Source organism: Mangifera indica, chromosome 3, assembly GCF_011075055.1.
Source record: "Mangifera indica cultivar Alphonso chromosome 3, CATAS_Mindica_2.1, whole genome shotgun sequence".
In the NCBI taxonomy this organism is placed as follows: domain Eukaryota; kingdom Viridiplantae; phylum Streptophyta; class Magnoliopsida; order Sapindales; family Anacardiaceae; genus Mangifera; species Mangifera indica.
In genome coordinates this window covers 4,892,227-4,908,651 of record NC_058139.1, presented here as the reverse complement: position 1 = coordinate 4,908,651, position 16,425 = coordinate 4,892,227, and the positions used below count along the sequence as shown (strand labels likewise).

General features: G+C 33.3%; 3 protein-coding genes across 9 annotated transcripts; 1 reads left to right on the top strand and 2 right to left on the bottom strand.

The window, feature by feature from the left end:
- Positions 1-1,234: 1,234 nt before the first annotated feature.
- On the bottom strand, positions 1,235-4,114 carry LOC123212266 (flavin-containing monooxygenase FMO GS-OX-like 4). The gene is made up of 7 exons (XM_044631357.1): positions 3,417-4,114; positions 3,136-3,206; positions 2,496-2,648; positions 2,326-2,408; positions 2,069-2,204; positions 1,805-1,978; positions 1,235-1,615 (listed from the first exon to the last, which is right to left on the bottom strand). The coding sequence occupies exons 1-7, from the start codon at positions 3,973-3,975 to the stop codon at positions 1,412-1,414; spliced, it is 1,380 nt and encodes a 459-aa protein (XP_044487292.1). The 5' UTR covers positions 3,976-4,114; the 3' UTR covers positions 1,235-1,411.
- A 1,494-nt stretch (positions 4,115-5,608) lies between these two features.
- Positions 5,609-9,026, bottom strand: LOC123212519 (flavin-containing monooxygenase FMO GS-OX-like 4). Of its 4 annotated transcripts, none has more exons than XM_044631684.1 (7): positions 8,388-9,026; positions 8,107-8,177; positions 7,477-7,629; positions 7,286-7,368; positions 7,029-7,164; positions 6,765-6,938; positions 5,609-5,955 (listed from the first exon to the last, which is right to left on the bottom strand). In XM_044631684.1, the coding sequence occupies exons 1-7, from the start codon at positions 8,944-8,946 to the stop codon at positions 5,857-5,859; spliced, it is 1,275 nt and encodes a 424-aa protein (XP_044487619.1). In that variant the 5' UTR covers positions 8,947-9,026; the 3' UTR covers positions 5,609-5,856. The 4 variants fall into 4 exon arrangements, 3 of the variants coding, with proteins under 3 accessions (XP_044487619.1, XP_044487618.1, XP_044487617.1); XM_044631683.1 differs by having other exon boundaries at positions 5,609-5,998; positions 6,765-6,933; positions 7,024-7,164; positions 8,388-9,025; XM_044631682.1 differs by having other exon boundaries at positions 5,609-5,998; positions 8,388-9,025.
- A 2,238-nt stretch (positions 9,027-11,264) lies between these two features.
- On the top strand, positions 11,265-16,170 carry LOC123210436. 4 transcript variants are annotated; one of them, XM_044628785.1, is made up of 7 exons: positions 11,265-11,410; positions 11,472-11,600; positions 11,810-11,878; positions 12,852-13,079; positions 13,384-13,563; positions 13,964-14,488; positions 14,625-16,170. In XM_044628785.1, exons 6-7 carry the CDS (start codon positions 14,278-14,280, stop codon positions 15,962-15,964), a joined length of 1,551 nt encoding a protein of 516 aa, XP_044484720.1. In that variant the 5' UTR covers positions 11,265-11,410; positions 11,472-11,600; positions 11,810-11,878; positions 12,852-13,079; positions 13,384-13,563; positions 13,964-14,277; the 3' UTR covers positions 15,965-16,170. The 4 variants fall into 4 exon arrangements, with proteins under 4 accessions (XP_044484720.1, XP_044484723.1, XP_044484722.1 ...); XM_044628788.1 differs by having other exon boundaries at positions 13,796-14,488; XM_044628787.1 differs by lacking the exon at positions 11,810-11,878.
- The last annotated feature ends 255 nt before the right edge of the window (positions 16,171-16,425 follow it).

Here is a 16,425-nt window from a genome sequence, read left to right as displayed (position 1 = left end):
AAATCTACACCAGTTATACGCATTTTTGTTGTGAGTGTAATAGAAAATTTAGGTAAATCTTTTATGGGTGTTTGGAAAATAATATAAAAATAACTGAATGAAGATAGAGTTGGAAAAAAAAAAGAATGGGACAAAGTTTTTTTTTTTTTTTTACGTAATTTGATTTGATGATTGAAATGTTTGTATTTCTTATGTCTCGTTAATACGTAATATAGTTAAAGATGATACAATAATCTTCAGTGTTCTTTTTGTTTTATCCTCCCATTTTTGTTATCATTCTCATTGTATTGTACCCCTTTTTGTGAGGAATTTAGGGAAGGAAATTTGTAAAGCTCAGCAGATTGTGACAAAGGGTGCTTTCAAAGGCCACTGAGAGTCATACACAAAACTTTATAGGTATGCACAAAGTATCCAAAAGGCAAACCGTGGTGTATACACGTAAGTACAAGTAGAAGACAAGCTATTCAAGAGAATTTTTATTAACTTGCCAACCCGGTGAGAAGGTTTTACAGGGTGCAAAGCCTTTAATTGGCCTTGATGGATGCCACTTGAAAACTGTTGTGTTTCAAAACATAATTTGGTATAAAATTCTTTGATGGATTTTTCATTATTGATTTAAGTTTTGCCAAATGTAGATACTAAAATGCAAAAATGATATTTGTTTATGTATAAATGTTATTTGTTCATTATTGTGTTTCAAATATAGATTTTCACTTCTTTATATTAATATATTTATTTTAAATATTAACATATTTTTATAATTTTAAATTATTTATGTTTTTCAAATTTATTTATATTTTTATTATGTATATTAAGATAATTAATATTCAATATTTATAACATTTAAAATAGTAAATTAATTTTAATTTTAATTAATTTTATTATTTAATATATTTATATTGTGTTTATAAAGTATAAGTTAAGAATTTTTTTTCCACTTGAGATAGAGATTTTTTTTTATAAAGAAGAAATAGATAATCTTTGTTATCCCCATAATAGGAATAGATATTAATATCTCCTACAGGAATGGGAACAAGGATTGCGATCCCCTCTCCATTGCCATCCCTAAAGTGCATTAGTCAAAATTTCAAAAATTAGGGTGACACACCCGAAATATATTTAAAACCTGAAAAATATTAACAAACCATACCAAAAGAAGAAACTTGAGGCCTGAATGTGCAGACTTGAAATCCAAGCCCAAAAAAAATTTGAGTATAAACGTAACCAAGCAACATCCGGATTAATAGGTCCGATTGATAGATCTACCCACAATGCTTGGGTCGGGTTTTGCTAAACAAGCAATATGCGTTACAAATTATAGAAAAAACAAAAAACGATAACAAGGTTTTTTTTTTTCTTTATTGTTGACAAATACATAGAACACCGCCTATTTGAGTGTGGCCACTCTAGTTTAAATCTTACTACATATTTTGAGTGAGGTGTACTTCCTGAAATCTTGCTGGGCTTGCAAAATTAGGTGGTGGTCATCCCATTCATCACGGTATGTCTCAACTCTAGAGAGTTTGCTTTCGGCAGCAGCAAGGAACATTTGTATTCTCCATTCCTCAACCCCTTCACATCCAGATTGCACAGCAAGCCAATCATCATATTCAAACTGCAACATCGTTCAATTATACTCTAAGCAAACCATTGCCAAAAAATTATTTTGCAATAAAATTAACATTACAACATACAAAAAAAATGCCACTCTGCCAGGCTAATGTGTGCCCATACAATACAAATTCAAGTATACAAAATTCTGTAGTTCAACAAAATTCAAGTATACATATAAGACCAAACTTACCTGATAACCAGACAAATTATGTGTATATCGCTTAGGTATTCCAGAAGCTTCAAGTGTCAAATAAAAGGATTTAGTGTCTTCCATCATCTCCTCCTGAGAAGGAAGTGTGATACGACCTGACAAAGCACCAGCTATCCACTTGCTTTGCAATTCAAACATGATAAAGGGGAGAACCTGGTGCCAATTAACATGTAAATATTCACTTTCAGCAGAAATTAAGCATCAATAAAAAATGAGGGCATATCATGTTAAGCAGAGAAGAACCTTCCATGGTAAACCAACAAAAGAAAGCCATGGAGCCAAGCCTGGTGGAAAGACATGCTTGTATAGTGGTCCCACACGGTTATCATCCACAGTCACATAGCCATTGGTATCAAGAAATGGGAACTGATACTTGTAACTGAACAATGAAGAATGCTGTATCAATATTTATCCCTGAATTATGTGAACTACTTACTAATGCATCATCAAAACATAAATTTTAGTATAAATGATTTAGAAACACCAAATCAAAAAGATACCCAGTGCAGTGTAAAATTACATCGGCAAGGACCATATTGCCATTTCGGAAGACCACAGTTCCATCTTCATGGGCACTTTCTATCTGCATTATTTTACAAAATATTATAATTTTTTAACCATCCATCTCCCAGTACCAAGATCTTGTAATAGCAATTCCAAATATTTTTACCGTGGAATGAAGCCACATGTTATCATATCCAGGCTGCTTTTCATATGTTTCATCCGCAACTGATCTGGAAGCAACATGAACTTCTTTGGCCACTCCAGCAATGTCCCTGCATATATCAACAGCACTTGCAGAACTCCCTATTAACACTATGACCTGCCCATGACAGAGCATTGTTCAAATAGGATACATATTAGATGTTAAAGAGCAACCAATAATGGCAAGAAGTCACTATAAGGGACTATGAAAGCAGTTCACAAAGAACCAAGAGCAGAAAAATGGTTAAAATGCAACTTATGAGAAAAAAAGAGAGAGTTTTAAATAGTAGATCACATAAAGAACCTGCCTCATCAGTCAAAACGTTATAAGGTACAAGATTGCAACTTTAGCCCCACCTTTAGCTTATAAATTATTTGCTTGATAAATCTTTTGCTTCATTATAAAGCTACTGAGGCAGTATACAAATAAATGAGGCAAACCTCTGAACCACCTTTTCTTTTAAGAATGACACACTTTCCTCATTCCATATAAAAAGCGATTTACACGGGAGCTTTCTTTAATCATACACAATCTTCAATAACAAGAAGTACAGGATAATTTTCATATTTATGACATAATAAGATGCATAAAACCTGACACATACTTGATCTAGAAAGGGTTCTGGAGTACGATAATTGTGGCTGTGAATTTGCTTCCCCGGCCATGATTCGATGCCTGAGGAAAGTACAAGGAAAATAAGACTTAACGACATCGTTAAAAAATTACATCTCACAGGCATTATATTGGCGCTTTAGAAATCAAACTCATATTTCATAATTCATTACAATAACCGATGAATCGAATAGTTTATAAGCTTTACACAAAACACAACAATTCTTGAAAAGTAATATAACAAGGAAAGATTCCCTTTAAAAGAACACATACCCGGAATTTCAGCAATACGAGGTTGAGTGTGGTGCCCATTACAAACAACTACAGCATCATATATTTCATCTAAATAATCATTGTTATACGCTTTTTTAGACCTTACTTTCCATTTATTATTATCCAACAAACCAACATTCACCACCTCAGTTTCAAACCTCACCATTTCTTCAATCCCGAACTCCCTTGCAAACTCCTTCAAATACTTCAAAACCTCCGTATGACCGGGATACCTTCTCGGGTCTACGGACCCGTCGTTTCGGCTTACGAATGGAAAATCTTTAAAACCCATTACCTCTCGTGGTAAGTTGGTCCGAAGCGAACTGTACATACTGGAATGGATGACGGGTCGTTTCGGGTCTATACCAATCGGGTCGGATTCAAGCAGATTAGTGTAAATCCACGTACCGCCAATTTGGTCGTTTTTCTCCAGGACTACAACCTTGTGGCCTTCTCGACGAAGCTCGCGTGCGGCAACCAAACCGGCGGCTCCGGCGCCTATTACTGCCACGTGGCGGGAATGAATTGGCGACATGGTGGGCAGAGTGAATCTGGTCATGATATGAATAATGATTAATGAGTTTTCAGGTGATGTTCAAGGATATACCGGTGAGTGAAATAACATGCTTTTTTATAGGCCAAAATGATAATCTCCCGACCCAAAGTTTAATAAATAAACGATTCCCACCCTTTGGCATAATGATAAAATTATATGCATTTGTACATAATTTTATATATAAATAATAGTATATTAATTTTATTTTATTTTTAATTCTTAATTATCAAATAATATAATAATATATTATTTTTTGTATTTAAATTTATATATTAAAAATAAATTATCGAGGTCCAGTCCAAAAGCTGCAGTCGATTTGGGCAATTATGATGACTGCTCACAAGGAATTGGTTTTAAAGAGATTGGGCCACATTATAAGTCTCCATCAGAAGCCTTGTAGCATGAAAATGAAAGTCGCTTTCATTCAAAAGAATTACATATTATACCTGAACAGATTGGGTTAGGAATTTCCAAAATAACAAAAAAGTGTTGATTGATTACTTTATTAGAACCCACTTCTCTCGCTCCTTGTTCGACCTAAGATTCCGTTCCCCCATCTCAATCTTAACGAGCTTACTTACAATTACATTACCTGGTTATCGAATATGAAGAACAGAGTAGTGTTAAATGTTAAATAAGCAAACAGCTGGTGACTGACAAGCTGTTAAACAGTTGAATAAAGTAGGAATATTAGGACAATGTGCATCGTGTGAATGATGTAAGAAAGAAGAGACGAAGTGTAGGATATATATAGTATCCTTTCCCATTATAATAATGGTAGATATGATTATTTTAATTAAATCAAAGACTTTTATGATTAATTTTGTTTACTGATATTGATATGTGCATGGTGGTGAAGAGGGGAATTAGTAAATGAAAGAAGAAACCGTCATCGAAAGGCACTTGATGACTGGTCCCCCTTTTAAAGCCATATATCCAGGTGCCGAGGAAACCCAAAAAAAGAAACAGAGAGAAATAATTTAATGTAATTTTATGGTATGACATGGCTTTGTCTTTTCGGTGTTGATGACTCAACAAGAGTCTTATGTTTTGTTCCCACTGATACGATTGTTTCTCTCACATATCTTTTCCTAAATCTACTTACCTTAACTTATCTTGTTAATCTACTATATTTGTTTATTACAGTGTTTTAAATATAGATTTTCCTTCATTTCTTATAATTTGAAATTATTTATATTTTTTGATTTTATTTATATATTTATTTTACTTATTAAGATAATTTATAATCAATATTTGTGATATTTAAAATAACAGATTAATTTTAATTTTAATTAATTTTATTATTTAATATATTTATATTATATTTAGAAATACGAGTTAAAAATATTTTTCCATAAAGATTGAAATTTTTTTTGTAAGAAGAAAACAAAATAACTTTGTCATCTCTGTAATAAAAACAACAATTGATATCTCTATAAGAACAGAGATAAAGATTGATATCCCTTCTCTGTTGTTATTCCTACGTGCGTTAGTTAAAATTTCCCAAATTACAGTGACACACCCTCAACATATTTAAAACCTGAAAAATATTAACAAACCATACCAAAAGAAAAAACTTGAGGCTTGAACGTGCATACTTGAAATTCAAGCCCAAAAAAAGATTTGAGTCTAAAGGTAACCGACCAAAATCCGGATTAATAGGTCCGATCGATAGATCTACCCACAATGCTTGGGTCGGGTTTTGTTAAACAATCAATTTGCGTTACAAATTATAGAAAAAACAAAAAACGATAACAAGGTTTTTTTATTTATTGTTGACAAATACATAGAACGCCGCCTATTTGAGTGTGGCCGATCTAGTTTAAATATTACTACATATTTTGAGTGAGGTGTACTTCCTGAAATCTTGCTGAGCTTGCGAAATTAGGTGGTGGTCATCCCATTCATCACGGTATGTCTCGACTCTAGAGAGTTTGCCTTCGGCAGCAAAGAGGTACATTTGTATTCTCCATTCCTCAACCCCTTCACTTCCAGATTGCACAGCAAGCCAATCAGTATATTCAAACTGCAACATCGTTCAATTATACTCTAAGCAAACCATTGCCAAAAAAATTATTTTGCAATAAATTTAACATTACAACATACACAAAAATGCCACTCTGCCAGGCTATTGTGTGCCCATACAATAAAAATTCAAGTATACAAAATTCTGTAGTTCAACGAATGTTATTGGAAACTCTAAAAAAAAACAAACACTTCTAGAAAGGAGCTGCAAAAAATGGTTTTTTCAATGGGGAAACCAGAATCCTTGATTAGCATACAGAACCTGCAGGATATGTTTTGCTAAGTATCTGATTGAATTCACGTTTGCTCTTCGAGATTAAAGATCCAAAAGTTTCTAGTAGTTTTAAAAGAATGGGATAAATTGCACAACAATTGTCCATCATCAGCACTAACATTAATTAAGACACTTTTGCTCTGCATTTTTTATCTGAATATGAAGATTCAACTGGCACCAAAAACAGCAATAAAAAAGGTTGTGAAAGAAAAAAGCAGATATACAGACGGCTTGTAATTTAACATTTGAACCAAAAAACTTTTTTGCCTTCTCAATCGGTTGTTGGGGCAATACTTTAAGATTCAGTAGAGCTAGCCCCCAACATTAATTCACCAGTGTCAAATATTTATACACCACACACTATTTTTATGAAGTAAGCCAACCAATGATAAATGAATATCTGCTAACGGAATTTATAAAACCAATTACAAGATTATACAAAATAAGGCAAGAGTTTTCCACAATACTAGGCTACCTATAAGACCAAACTTACCTGATAACCAGACAAATTATGTGTATGATGCTTAGGTATTCCAGAAGCTTCAAGCATCGAATAAAAAGATTTAGTGTCTTCCATCATCTCCTCCTGAGAAGGAAGCATGATACGACCTGACAAAGCACCAGCTATCCACTTGCTTTGCAATTCAAACATGATAAAGGGGGAAACCTGATGCCAATTAACATCTAAAGATTCACTTTCAGCAGAAATTAAGCATCAATAAAAAATAAGGGCAAATTATGTGAAGCAGAGAAGAACCTTCCATGGTAAAGCAACAAAAGAAAGCCATGGGGCCAAGCCTGGTGGAAAGACATGCTTGTATAGTGGTCCCACACGGTTATCATCCACAGTCACATAGCCATTGGTATCAAGAAATGGGAACTGATACTTGTAACTGAACAATGAAGAATGCTGTATCAATATTTATGCCTGAATTATGTGAACTACTTACTAATGCATCATCAATATATAAACTTTAGTATAAATGATTCAGAAACACCAAATCAAAAAGATACCCAGTGCAGTGTAAAATTACATCGGCAAGGACCATATTGCCATTTCGGAAGACCACAGTTCCATCTTCATGGGCACTTTCTATCTGCATTATTTTACAAAATATTATAATTTTTTAACCATCCATCTCCCAGTACCAAGATAAAGAAAACTTCAATATAATACTTGTAATAGCAATTTCAAATATTTTTACCATGGAATGACGCCACATGTTATCATATCCAGGCTGCTTTTCATATGTTTCATCCGCAACTGATCTGGAAGCAACATGAACTTCTTTGGCCACTCCAGCAATGTCCCTGCATATATCAACAGCACTTGCAGAACTCCCTATTAACACTATGACCTGCCCATGAAAGAGCATTGTTCAAATAGGATACATATTAGATGTTAAAGAACAACTAATAATGGCAAGAAGTCACTATAAGGGACTATGAAAGTAGTTGACAGTGAACCAAGAGCAGAAAAATGGTTAAAATGCAACTTATGAGAAAAAAGAGAGAGTTTTAAACAGTAGATCACATAAAGAACTTGCCTCATAAGTCAAAACATTATAAGGTACAAGATTGCAACTTTGGCCCCACCTTTAGCTTATGAATTATTTGCTTGATAAATCTTTTGCTTCATTATAAAGCTACTGAGCAGTTTACAAATAAATGAGGCAAATCTCTGAACCACCTTTTCTTTTAAGAATTACACACTTTCCTCATTCCACATAAAAAGCAACTTGCTTTCTTTAATCATACACAATCTTCAATAGCAAGAAGTACAGGATAATTTTCATATTTATGACATAATGAGATGCATAAAACCTGGCACATACTTGATCTCGAAAGGGTTCTGGAGTACGATAATTGTGGCTGTGAATTTGCTTCCCCGGCCATGATTCGATGCCTGAGGAAAGTACAAGGAAAATAAGACTTAACGACATCGTTAAAAAATTACATCTCACAGGCATTACATTGGCGCTTTAGAAAACAAACTCATACTTCATAATTCATTACAGTAACCGATGAATCAAATAATTTATAAGCTTTACACAAAACACAACAATTCTTGAAGTTAATATAACAAGGAAAGATTTCCCTTTAAAAGAACACATACCCGGAATTTCAGCAATACGAGGTTGAGTGTGGTGCCCATTACAAACAACTACAGCATCATATATTTCATCTGAATAATCATTATGATATGCTTTTTTAGACCTTACTTTCCATTTATTATTATCCAACAAAACAACATTCACCACCTCGGTTTCAAACCTCACCATTTCTTCAATCCCGAACTCCCTTGCAAACTCTTTCAAATACTTCAAAACCTCCGCATGACCCGGATACCTTCTCGGGTCTACGGACCCGTCGCTTCGGCTTACAAATGGAAAATCTTTAAAACCCATTACCTCTCGTGGTAAGTTGGTCCGAAGCGAACTGTACATACTGGAATGGATGACGGGTCGTTTCGGGTCTATACCAATCGGGTCGGATTCAACCAGATTAGTGTAAATCCACGTACCGCCAATTTGGTCGTTTTTCTCCAGGACTACAACCTTGTGGCCTTCTCGACGAAGCTCGCGAGCGGCAACCAAACCGGCGGCTCCTGCGCCTATTACTGCCACGTGGCGGGAATGAATTGGCGACATGCTGGGCAGAGTGAATCGCGTCATGATATGAATAATAATGAGTTTTCGGTTGAGTGTTCGAGAATAAACGGGTGACTGAAATAATATGCTTTTTTATAGGCCAAAATGATGACCTCCCAGCGCAAACTTTAATAAATAAACAATTCCCTTGAAGAAGTCATTTTTCAACTATCCGTCAAAATAAGTTTTAGTTTTAACAATATTTATGTTATATTATCCAAATATTATAATAAATATATAATTAACTATACTTTATTTATAAGGTTTAAAAATATTAAAATAATAATTTTGTTAGATCAAATTTTGAAAATTATAAAGGTATAAATATCTAAATGATTGTATCTCAATCTTTATTATAAAATTATCATATTAACTTCATATTTTTTAAAATTTAAAATTTAAAACTTAAAAAAATAAAAAAAATTCAAATTTCTAAAATTCATTAATGAATTTATAACATTCATAATATTTTAAAAATTATTAATTACCCTTAAATATATAATTATATGTTATTTACATCCTTATTTATCTTGAATAAATTTTTTATTTTAATTAAAATAAATATAAATTAAGATACCAAATTTATTTAATAAAATTTTGAGGATAAAATATTTATTAATTTGATTGTATCTTTGACTTTTAACAATTTTTATATAAAAAAAAAGAACAAACCTGTGGGTGGAAAAAAGGTTTTTCAAACTTAATTTGTGGAAAAATTATGTAACCGTCACAATAGTTCTGATTAGATATGATAGTTCGTGTCAATGAATTATATTTGTATTATGTCAATTCAAATTTTGTATTCGAGATCTCCAACTCTAATCCAATCTGAATTAGAATCGTATCGAAATTTTTTAACCATAACCAAACTTTTTAATATTTGAATTGATCTGATCCAAACTAATCCAAAATTATCTATTATTTTCACTTTTCAAAGAGTTTTTATCGTTTTAATTTTTTTCACTAAATTATCCTAATATAATATTAATAAAAGACATAATATAATATTTTGTTTTATTGACAAATAGTATAAAAATTTATATACTATGAGTTTTAAAACACGTCAATAATATGAGTTACCAAATTAAATTCTTACTAATTAGTATTAAAATAAAAATAATATAAGTTATTATAATTATACAAAGGTACAATTATATGCAATATGTATATATTTCAAATTTTCATTATAAAGATACAACATATAATTATAAGAATAAAAACTTTAAAAAATAATATAATTAACCAAATCAAATTCTTATTACTTAATAATAAAATAAACATATTTAAATAAAAATAAACAATAATAAAAATAATTATAATTATATAAAAATACAATTATATGTAATCTATAAAGATTTCAACGGTTGTTAATATTGTTTTTCAACATTTTTATAATTAATTTTTAACAAATTCTATTAAAGTAATATTTTTTCAAAACATTTAAATCAATTTATATTGTATCGAATTATTTTTATGTGAATCTTAACACTATATAATTTAATTTTGTTTAGTGTTAGGTTGACCAAAAATAAATTTTGTATAAAAAACTCAACTTTAATATAATTTTTTTGTATCATATCATATTGAATTAAAAAATCGTATTGAAAATTGTTATTTCTAATTTTGATTTTGTTGGTACTTTGTCAAAGGAGATGGGCTTCGCTGATGGTTGAGAAGTGATCGACAGAGAGAGTTAAGCTAGAGAGAGAGTCAACGCCATCGGAGAGGGTAAAATTCGTCTTCTTCGACAACAGTAGTTTGTAAATCTTGGAAAAAAATTTTGATTTTTTAAACTTCAGATAGGAGGTATTGTGAGATTTTTGAATTGAGAGGGATAACATAATAAAACTTTATTTCTTTGTTAAATAACAGTTTTATCTTTCATTCTAATTAAAATTTTTAATAGATAAATAAAATTTTTATATTTTTAAATCTCATAAATATAATTTTGAGGACACATTAAAGTTCGGTGGGAAATAATCCTTTGGCGCAAATAAATTATTGGGGTCCAATCCAAACGCTGCAGTTGATTTGGGCAAATATGACGACTGCTCACAAGGAATCGGGTTTAAAGAGATTGGGCCATATTATAAGTCTCTATGACAAGCCCTGTAGTATGAAAATGAAAGTCACTTTCATTCAAAAGAATTACATACTATATATGAACAGATTGGGTTAGGAATTTCCAAAATAACAAAAAAGTGTTGATTGATTACTTTATTAGAACCCACTTCCCTTGCTCCTTGTTCGACGTAAGATTCCATTCCCCCATGTCAATCTTAACGAGCTTACTTACAATTACATTACCTGGTTATTGAATATGAAGAACTGAGTAGTGTTAGATGTTAAATGAGAAAACAGCTCGTGACAAGCTGTTAAACAGTTGAATAAAGTAGGAATATTAGGACAATGTGCATCATGTGAATGATGTAAGAAAGAAGAGACGGAGGGTACGATAAACACAGTATCCTTTCCCATTATAATAATGGTAGATATGATTATTTTAATTAATTTTGTTTACTGATATTGATATGTGCATGGTGGTGAAGAGGGGAATTAGTAAATGGAAGAGGAAACCGTCATCGAACAGCACTCGATGACTGGTCCCCCTTTTAAAGCCATATATCCAAGCGCCGTGCTGATTGCCCAGAAGTCAAGGAAACCCCAGAGAGAAAAAGGTAATGAGAAAATACCAGGGAAAAAAAAAAAAAAAAAGAAACAGGGCGAAATAATGTAATGTAATTTTATGGTATGGCATGGCTTTGTCTTTGGTGTTGATAACTCAACAAGAGTCTTATGTTTTGTTCCCACTAACATGATTCTTTCTCTTACACATCTTCTTCCTAAATCTACTTACCTTAACATGTTTCTCTCTTTATCTTTTTAGTTATTTTTGTTTTGCGGCTGCACCGGATTTTTTTTGATGGTAGATTCCAGAATGGCTTCTCTCTTCCCGGTACTTCATGGAATTTGCGTTTCTTGTTTTCTTTTCGTTTTCCTTCTGTAATGTTACTGTATCGTGAGTGTTTTTGGGCTTGCTTTATGCTCTTTTTATTCATCTCCAGGTTCAGAACTAGTGTTTCCAGTAGTTTCCTTGTTTTTACTATTTTTAGAACTAGAGTTTGTTGTAGAATTCTGCGTTTAAATTTGTTGTAAGAGATAAAAAAAAGGAATGTGCGTAATGTGGGTTTTCATTCTCTATCAGTTTGCTAACATTCCCAACATAGCAAAAGAAACTAATCCATTTTATCTAAGCATTAATGAATGTGTTTGCTGTTTTAATGCTAGGAAGTAAGTGGTAATCCCTAGTTTCTGTTAAGCTTTTTGATGTTGTATTTTTTCCCTGGTGAAATGATTGAATCTTGATGAAACAACGGTTGAAATAATGTAGCATAATCAGAACTCACTGAACGTCTACCATTGATTTGGGAGTGGGTGCATTATCTGAATTTTTATACAAACCCAATTAATTACATTATCTTGCATTTTTGAATTGTATGCATTGGGATCCATGTTTTTGGTAAATATTGTCCTCTAATGGTATCAGATGGCATAATCCTACTAAGAAACAATGTTTAAAGCAAGATGAAGCAATTAAGTGGTGGAAAAAAAACCATATGATTGATTGGTGTTTCTCAAAAATATTGAAGAATTTCTTGTTTCGCTCATCATGCTAGCACTAGCATGGTAAAAAGGAAAAGAATTTCAATTAGATTTTGCTTTGGCAATTAGGATGATTCTGGTTTGGTTTGGTTAGACTTTCATGGTTGTTAATATATGTTATTTATTTTGAAGTTGGTTTTTGTTCTGACATAACTGAGGTGGTCTCGTTCAATATTTAACTGAGTTATAACTCGTGGGAAAATGATCTTTGTTAGAGATAATCCTACCTGTCTTGTAACTGGTATTTCTTTGTGGGAGCGATGCAGGGACTGAGCACAAAGTATAGTGTATAAAATCCTTGCAAGCCTTTGTTTATGCCAACAATGCAGCAATGAAGGATCTGGTCTGAGGTAACTCTAATAACAATCGACGCTGAGGAGAAAATGTTGTTGCAAGGAGATTTTGATATGAATTCTGTGCATGCATACACTGATTCACTTAAAGAAGCTTTGAAACACACAATGCTTAATCAGGAGGTCATATTTAGGAACCAGGTATTAGAATGCTATTACATCACTGTATTTGGATTTTTTTTTTTTGATTGAGTTGATATTGAGCTCTCTGCTCTGCATCACAACCTTTAGTTCTGTTGTGTGTCTCGAAAATTTGAAGTTCTTTGCCAACTGGGTGGTGGCTTAAAACAATTGCATTTCATTTTTTTTTTTTTTTTTGTTCTTTCAGATGATACTTTGCAATATGTGGCTCTATATTGCATATTATAAATAACCTCATACGTGAAAGATTCCATGACTTCTCCTCTGTATTTATATACCACTTGACAGTGTGATTTTTCTTCAGGTACATGAACTTCATCATTTATATATGGTGCAAATTATGCTGATGAAAAATCTAGGCTACAAGGATTTTGATAGATACATTTCGGGGATAGATAGCACACAATCATCTTTGGCACCCCCCATAAATCCTGTAAGAGGTGAACCGTTGCTGAAAGAAACAAAAGTTTCCACAATTCCAACGGTAAATGAAGCTGTCAAATTTTTTCATATTACAGAGATTCATCCATTCTAAGCATGTGGAATGATTTGATTTTCTTGTGAATTGTGATTTTCTTGTAAATTGTTGTTTTCTTACTTTTTCTCTTTGGTGATTTTTGCTTTTGGAATAAATCAAGTTTTTGGGCTTACCATCATTAGAAAAGACCTTGTAATGATTTAACTCCTAACATTTTTTTTGTTTTTACCTGGATCAGTTGTACGATTACTGCTTTTCAGTTAGCAGCTTCTGTCATGTGCATGGCACTGATTTTATGCCTATCCTCCATGGAAGAATCAATGGCTGTGCCCAGTTATCTTTCCCCATTTTTCTGAGCAGAAAAAAATGTTTCTGTGGCTCATATATACCTTTGCATGTTTTTCAGGGTGGCTCCTCACAATTTTTGAGTCAGGAGTTGTCAACAGGTTGTGATATGGACTGTAAGCTTCAGCTAATGTCTTTTGATCTTCAACTTCCTGCTGATCTGTACATCAGCCTTGCTGACAGGATTTTCCAAACAAAAGGAATGTCTCAGATATCTTAAAATATACCTCAAACAGTTGTGCTGGTAACATATCAAATCCTGTGGACTTAACTCTTTCCCTCAGTCTTGGAGAGGACAGCAGGAAAAGAGAAGGCAAAAAAAAAAGTCTCTCTTATCCCCAAGCTGTCATCAATTTGGAAGATTCAACAGAGGGGATGAATATTGATGAAGTGGAATGTGGACCTTCTCTGGGCTTTATTCCTTTACTCACATCCTCTGAGGGAAAGCATGAGTCACATGAGTTCATATTATCTGATCCAACGGCCCCAAGCTGTGTTAAGCAGGATATATCTCATGATTTTACAGATCGTAGCTCTCTTGTAAATAGCCATCAACGCTGCCAAGAGCAGCACCCTCACAATCAAGGTAATAATGATTTATGCATGTGAAGCTATTTATACCTTCATAAGCACCAACTTTAATCTCTGATCTTCTAGTCTTTGCTATCTGAGCATACCGTTATTTATGGAAAATAAATTCCTGTTCATTGGTCCAATTGCAGATTTTAAAGAGTCAAAGAATGATAGCCAATTTAACAATATGTCCTTGGATAAGCACCAAAACCTTTCTTCTCATGAAGCTACGTTCCTGGACCTGAACAAAATAGACCTTAATGACTCATCTTGTTACTCAAATGCTCCTATGGTGACCTATCCTTCAACTGCCAGCTTGTCAGGTGATTTTCGTGAATTAGATGGCAAGGATAAAGAAGAGTCTTGTCCAACCACAATTTGGAGAAAAGAAATTAATGACTGCTCAAATGAACCTTCTGACATGTCTCAACAAGATTTCACTGTAAATGTTGCTCTGACAAATCCAGATAGCAGAAATAAGATAACAGAACTATGGCATAGTGATGCCAAGCTTAGTGGAGTCTGTGAAACTGAAGCAAGCCCCAGGGATCACAAGTCTGTTTTTCTGCCATTGGAGCTTGGTGAAGAGCATGACGCCTGTGGTAGTGACCTCAAGAGTGAAAAGGATAAGTCAATATCAGAAAGTCAAGGTGGGGTTTTAAATGACCTGAATAATACATGTGAAGTCGTTTCACAAGTGAGCTGTGAGATGAGTGTAGTAGAAGGCACTGTATATCTATGTTCTGTTCGAAATCAGAATCCAGGTCAAGGCAAACGTGAAAATAGGTTTTCGGCTTCTTGCTTGTCCTGCTGCACTGTTGATGATGTACCTAAGACCACTCAATGTGGGATTGAAGCAGGAAAATCTAGTATCCCTCTTTCTCATCAGTTATCAGAAACCTCTATGCACTCCCAAGTTACGAAAATTTTATCAGGTGGGCAGGATGAAAGATCTCCCAGCTGTAGTGAAGTACAACAGGAATGCATCGATAACAAAGAAGAAACAGCTAGACAGGATATATTGGTCCAAAGCGCAGCTGAATCACTTATCTCGTTGAATTCAGCTGGTTCTCATGATTATTCAACCAAAACTGGGTCCAATGAGATAATAAATGAGGAAAGTGAGCAGCCACAGAGCTCATCTGATTCTTTCGAGTTAATAGCTCTGAAGCTAACAGAAAGTAGTTCTGATGATTTTTCAGTGTCATCAAAGCCATTTGAAGTAAATGATCTAGATAAAAACAATATCAGTGTCAAGTGGAGAAGGGGGAGGAGAATGAAAGATTTTCAAAAAGACATATTGCCTGAGCTGGTGTCTCTCTCCACACATGAAATTCGTGAAGATATAAATATTATGGAGGCAGTCTTAAGATCTAAAGAATACCGGAAAAACAGAGCCAAAATGGCTGATGAAGAAAGCTGGTGGTGTTTACCATCAAAAAGTAGACGCACAAGATACAATTACACCCAGCGAAGAAATTATATATAAAACATCAAGTTTAGGTCAGCTGTGATTCATATCTTAACATGCATTTGTTGTGGAACTAGTTAGTGGTACATTATTTGGAAATTCACTGTTACATGAGATTCTATGTAGGGTTTGATTGTTACCAGTGTATTTTGTTTTCTCTTTTTCTTTTCTTGAGCAGCATTCTGAAAAGGAGAAATGAAAATAACTATGTTTCATTTCTGTAAGATCATTTGTAGCCTTGTGTGCATGACAGTTAAGATGCATCCGAAATGAAGTAACACCACCAGCAAGACATGGTATGCCTAGTGCTCCAGCATATACTGATTGTCCAGTGGCACATCGTGCTTTTTTAAGAATTTTCAGATTGAGATTAGTGAGTTAATGCAATCTGCAAAACTAGAGTTAAGCTGGATGTTTTCTACCTTCAGTCTTGGTAGAAACAAATCCCTCTTCACATATTCTTAGAATTGTGATTAGTT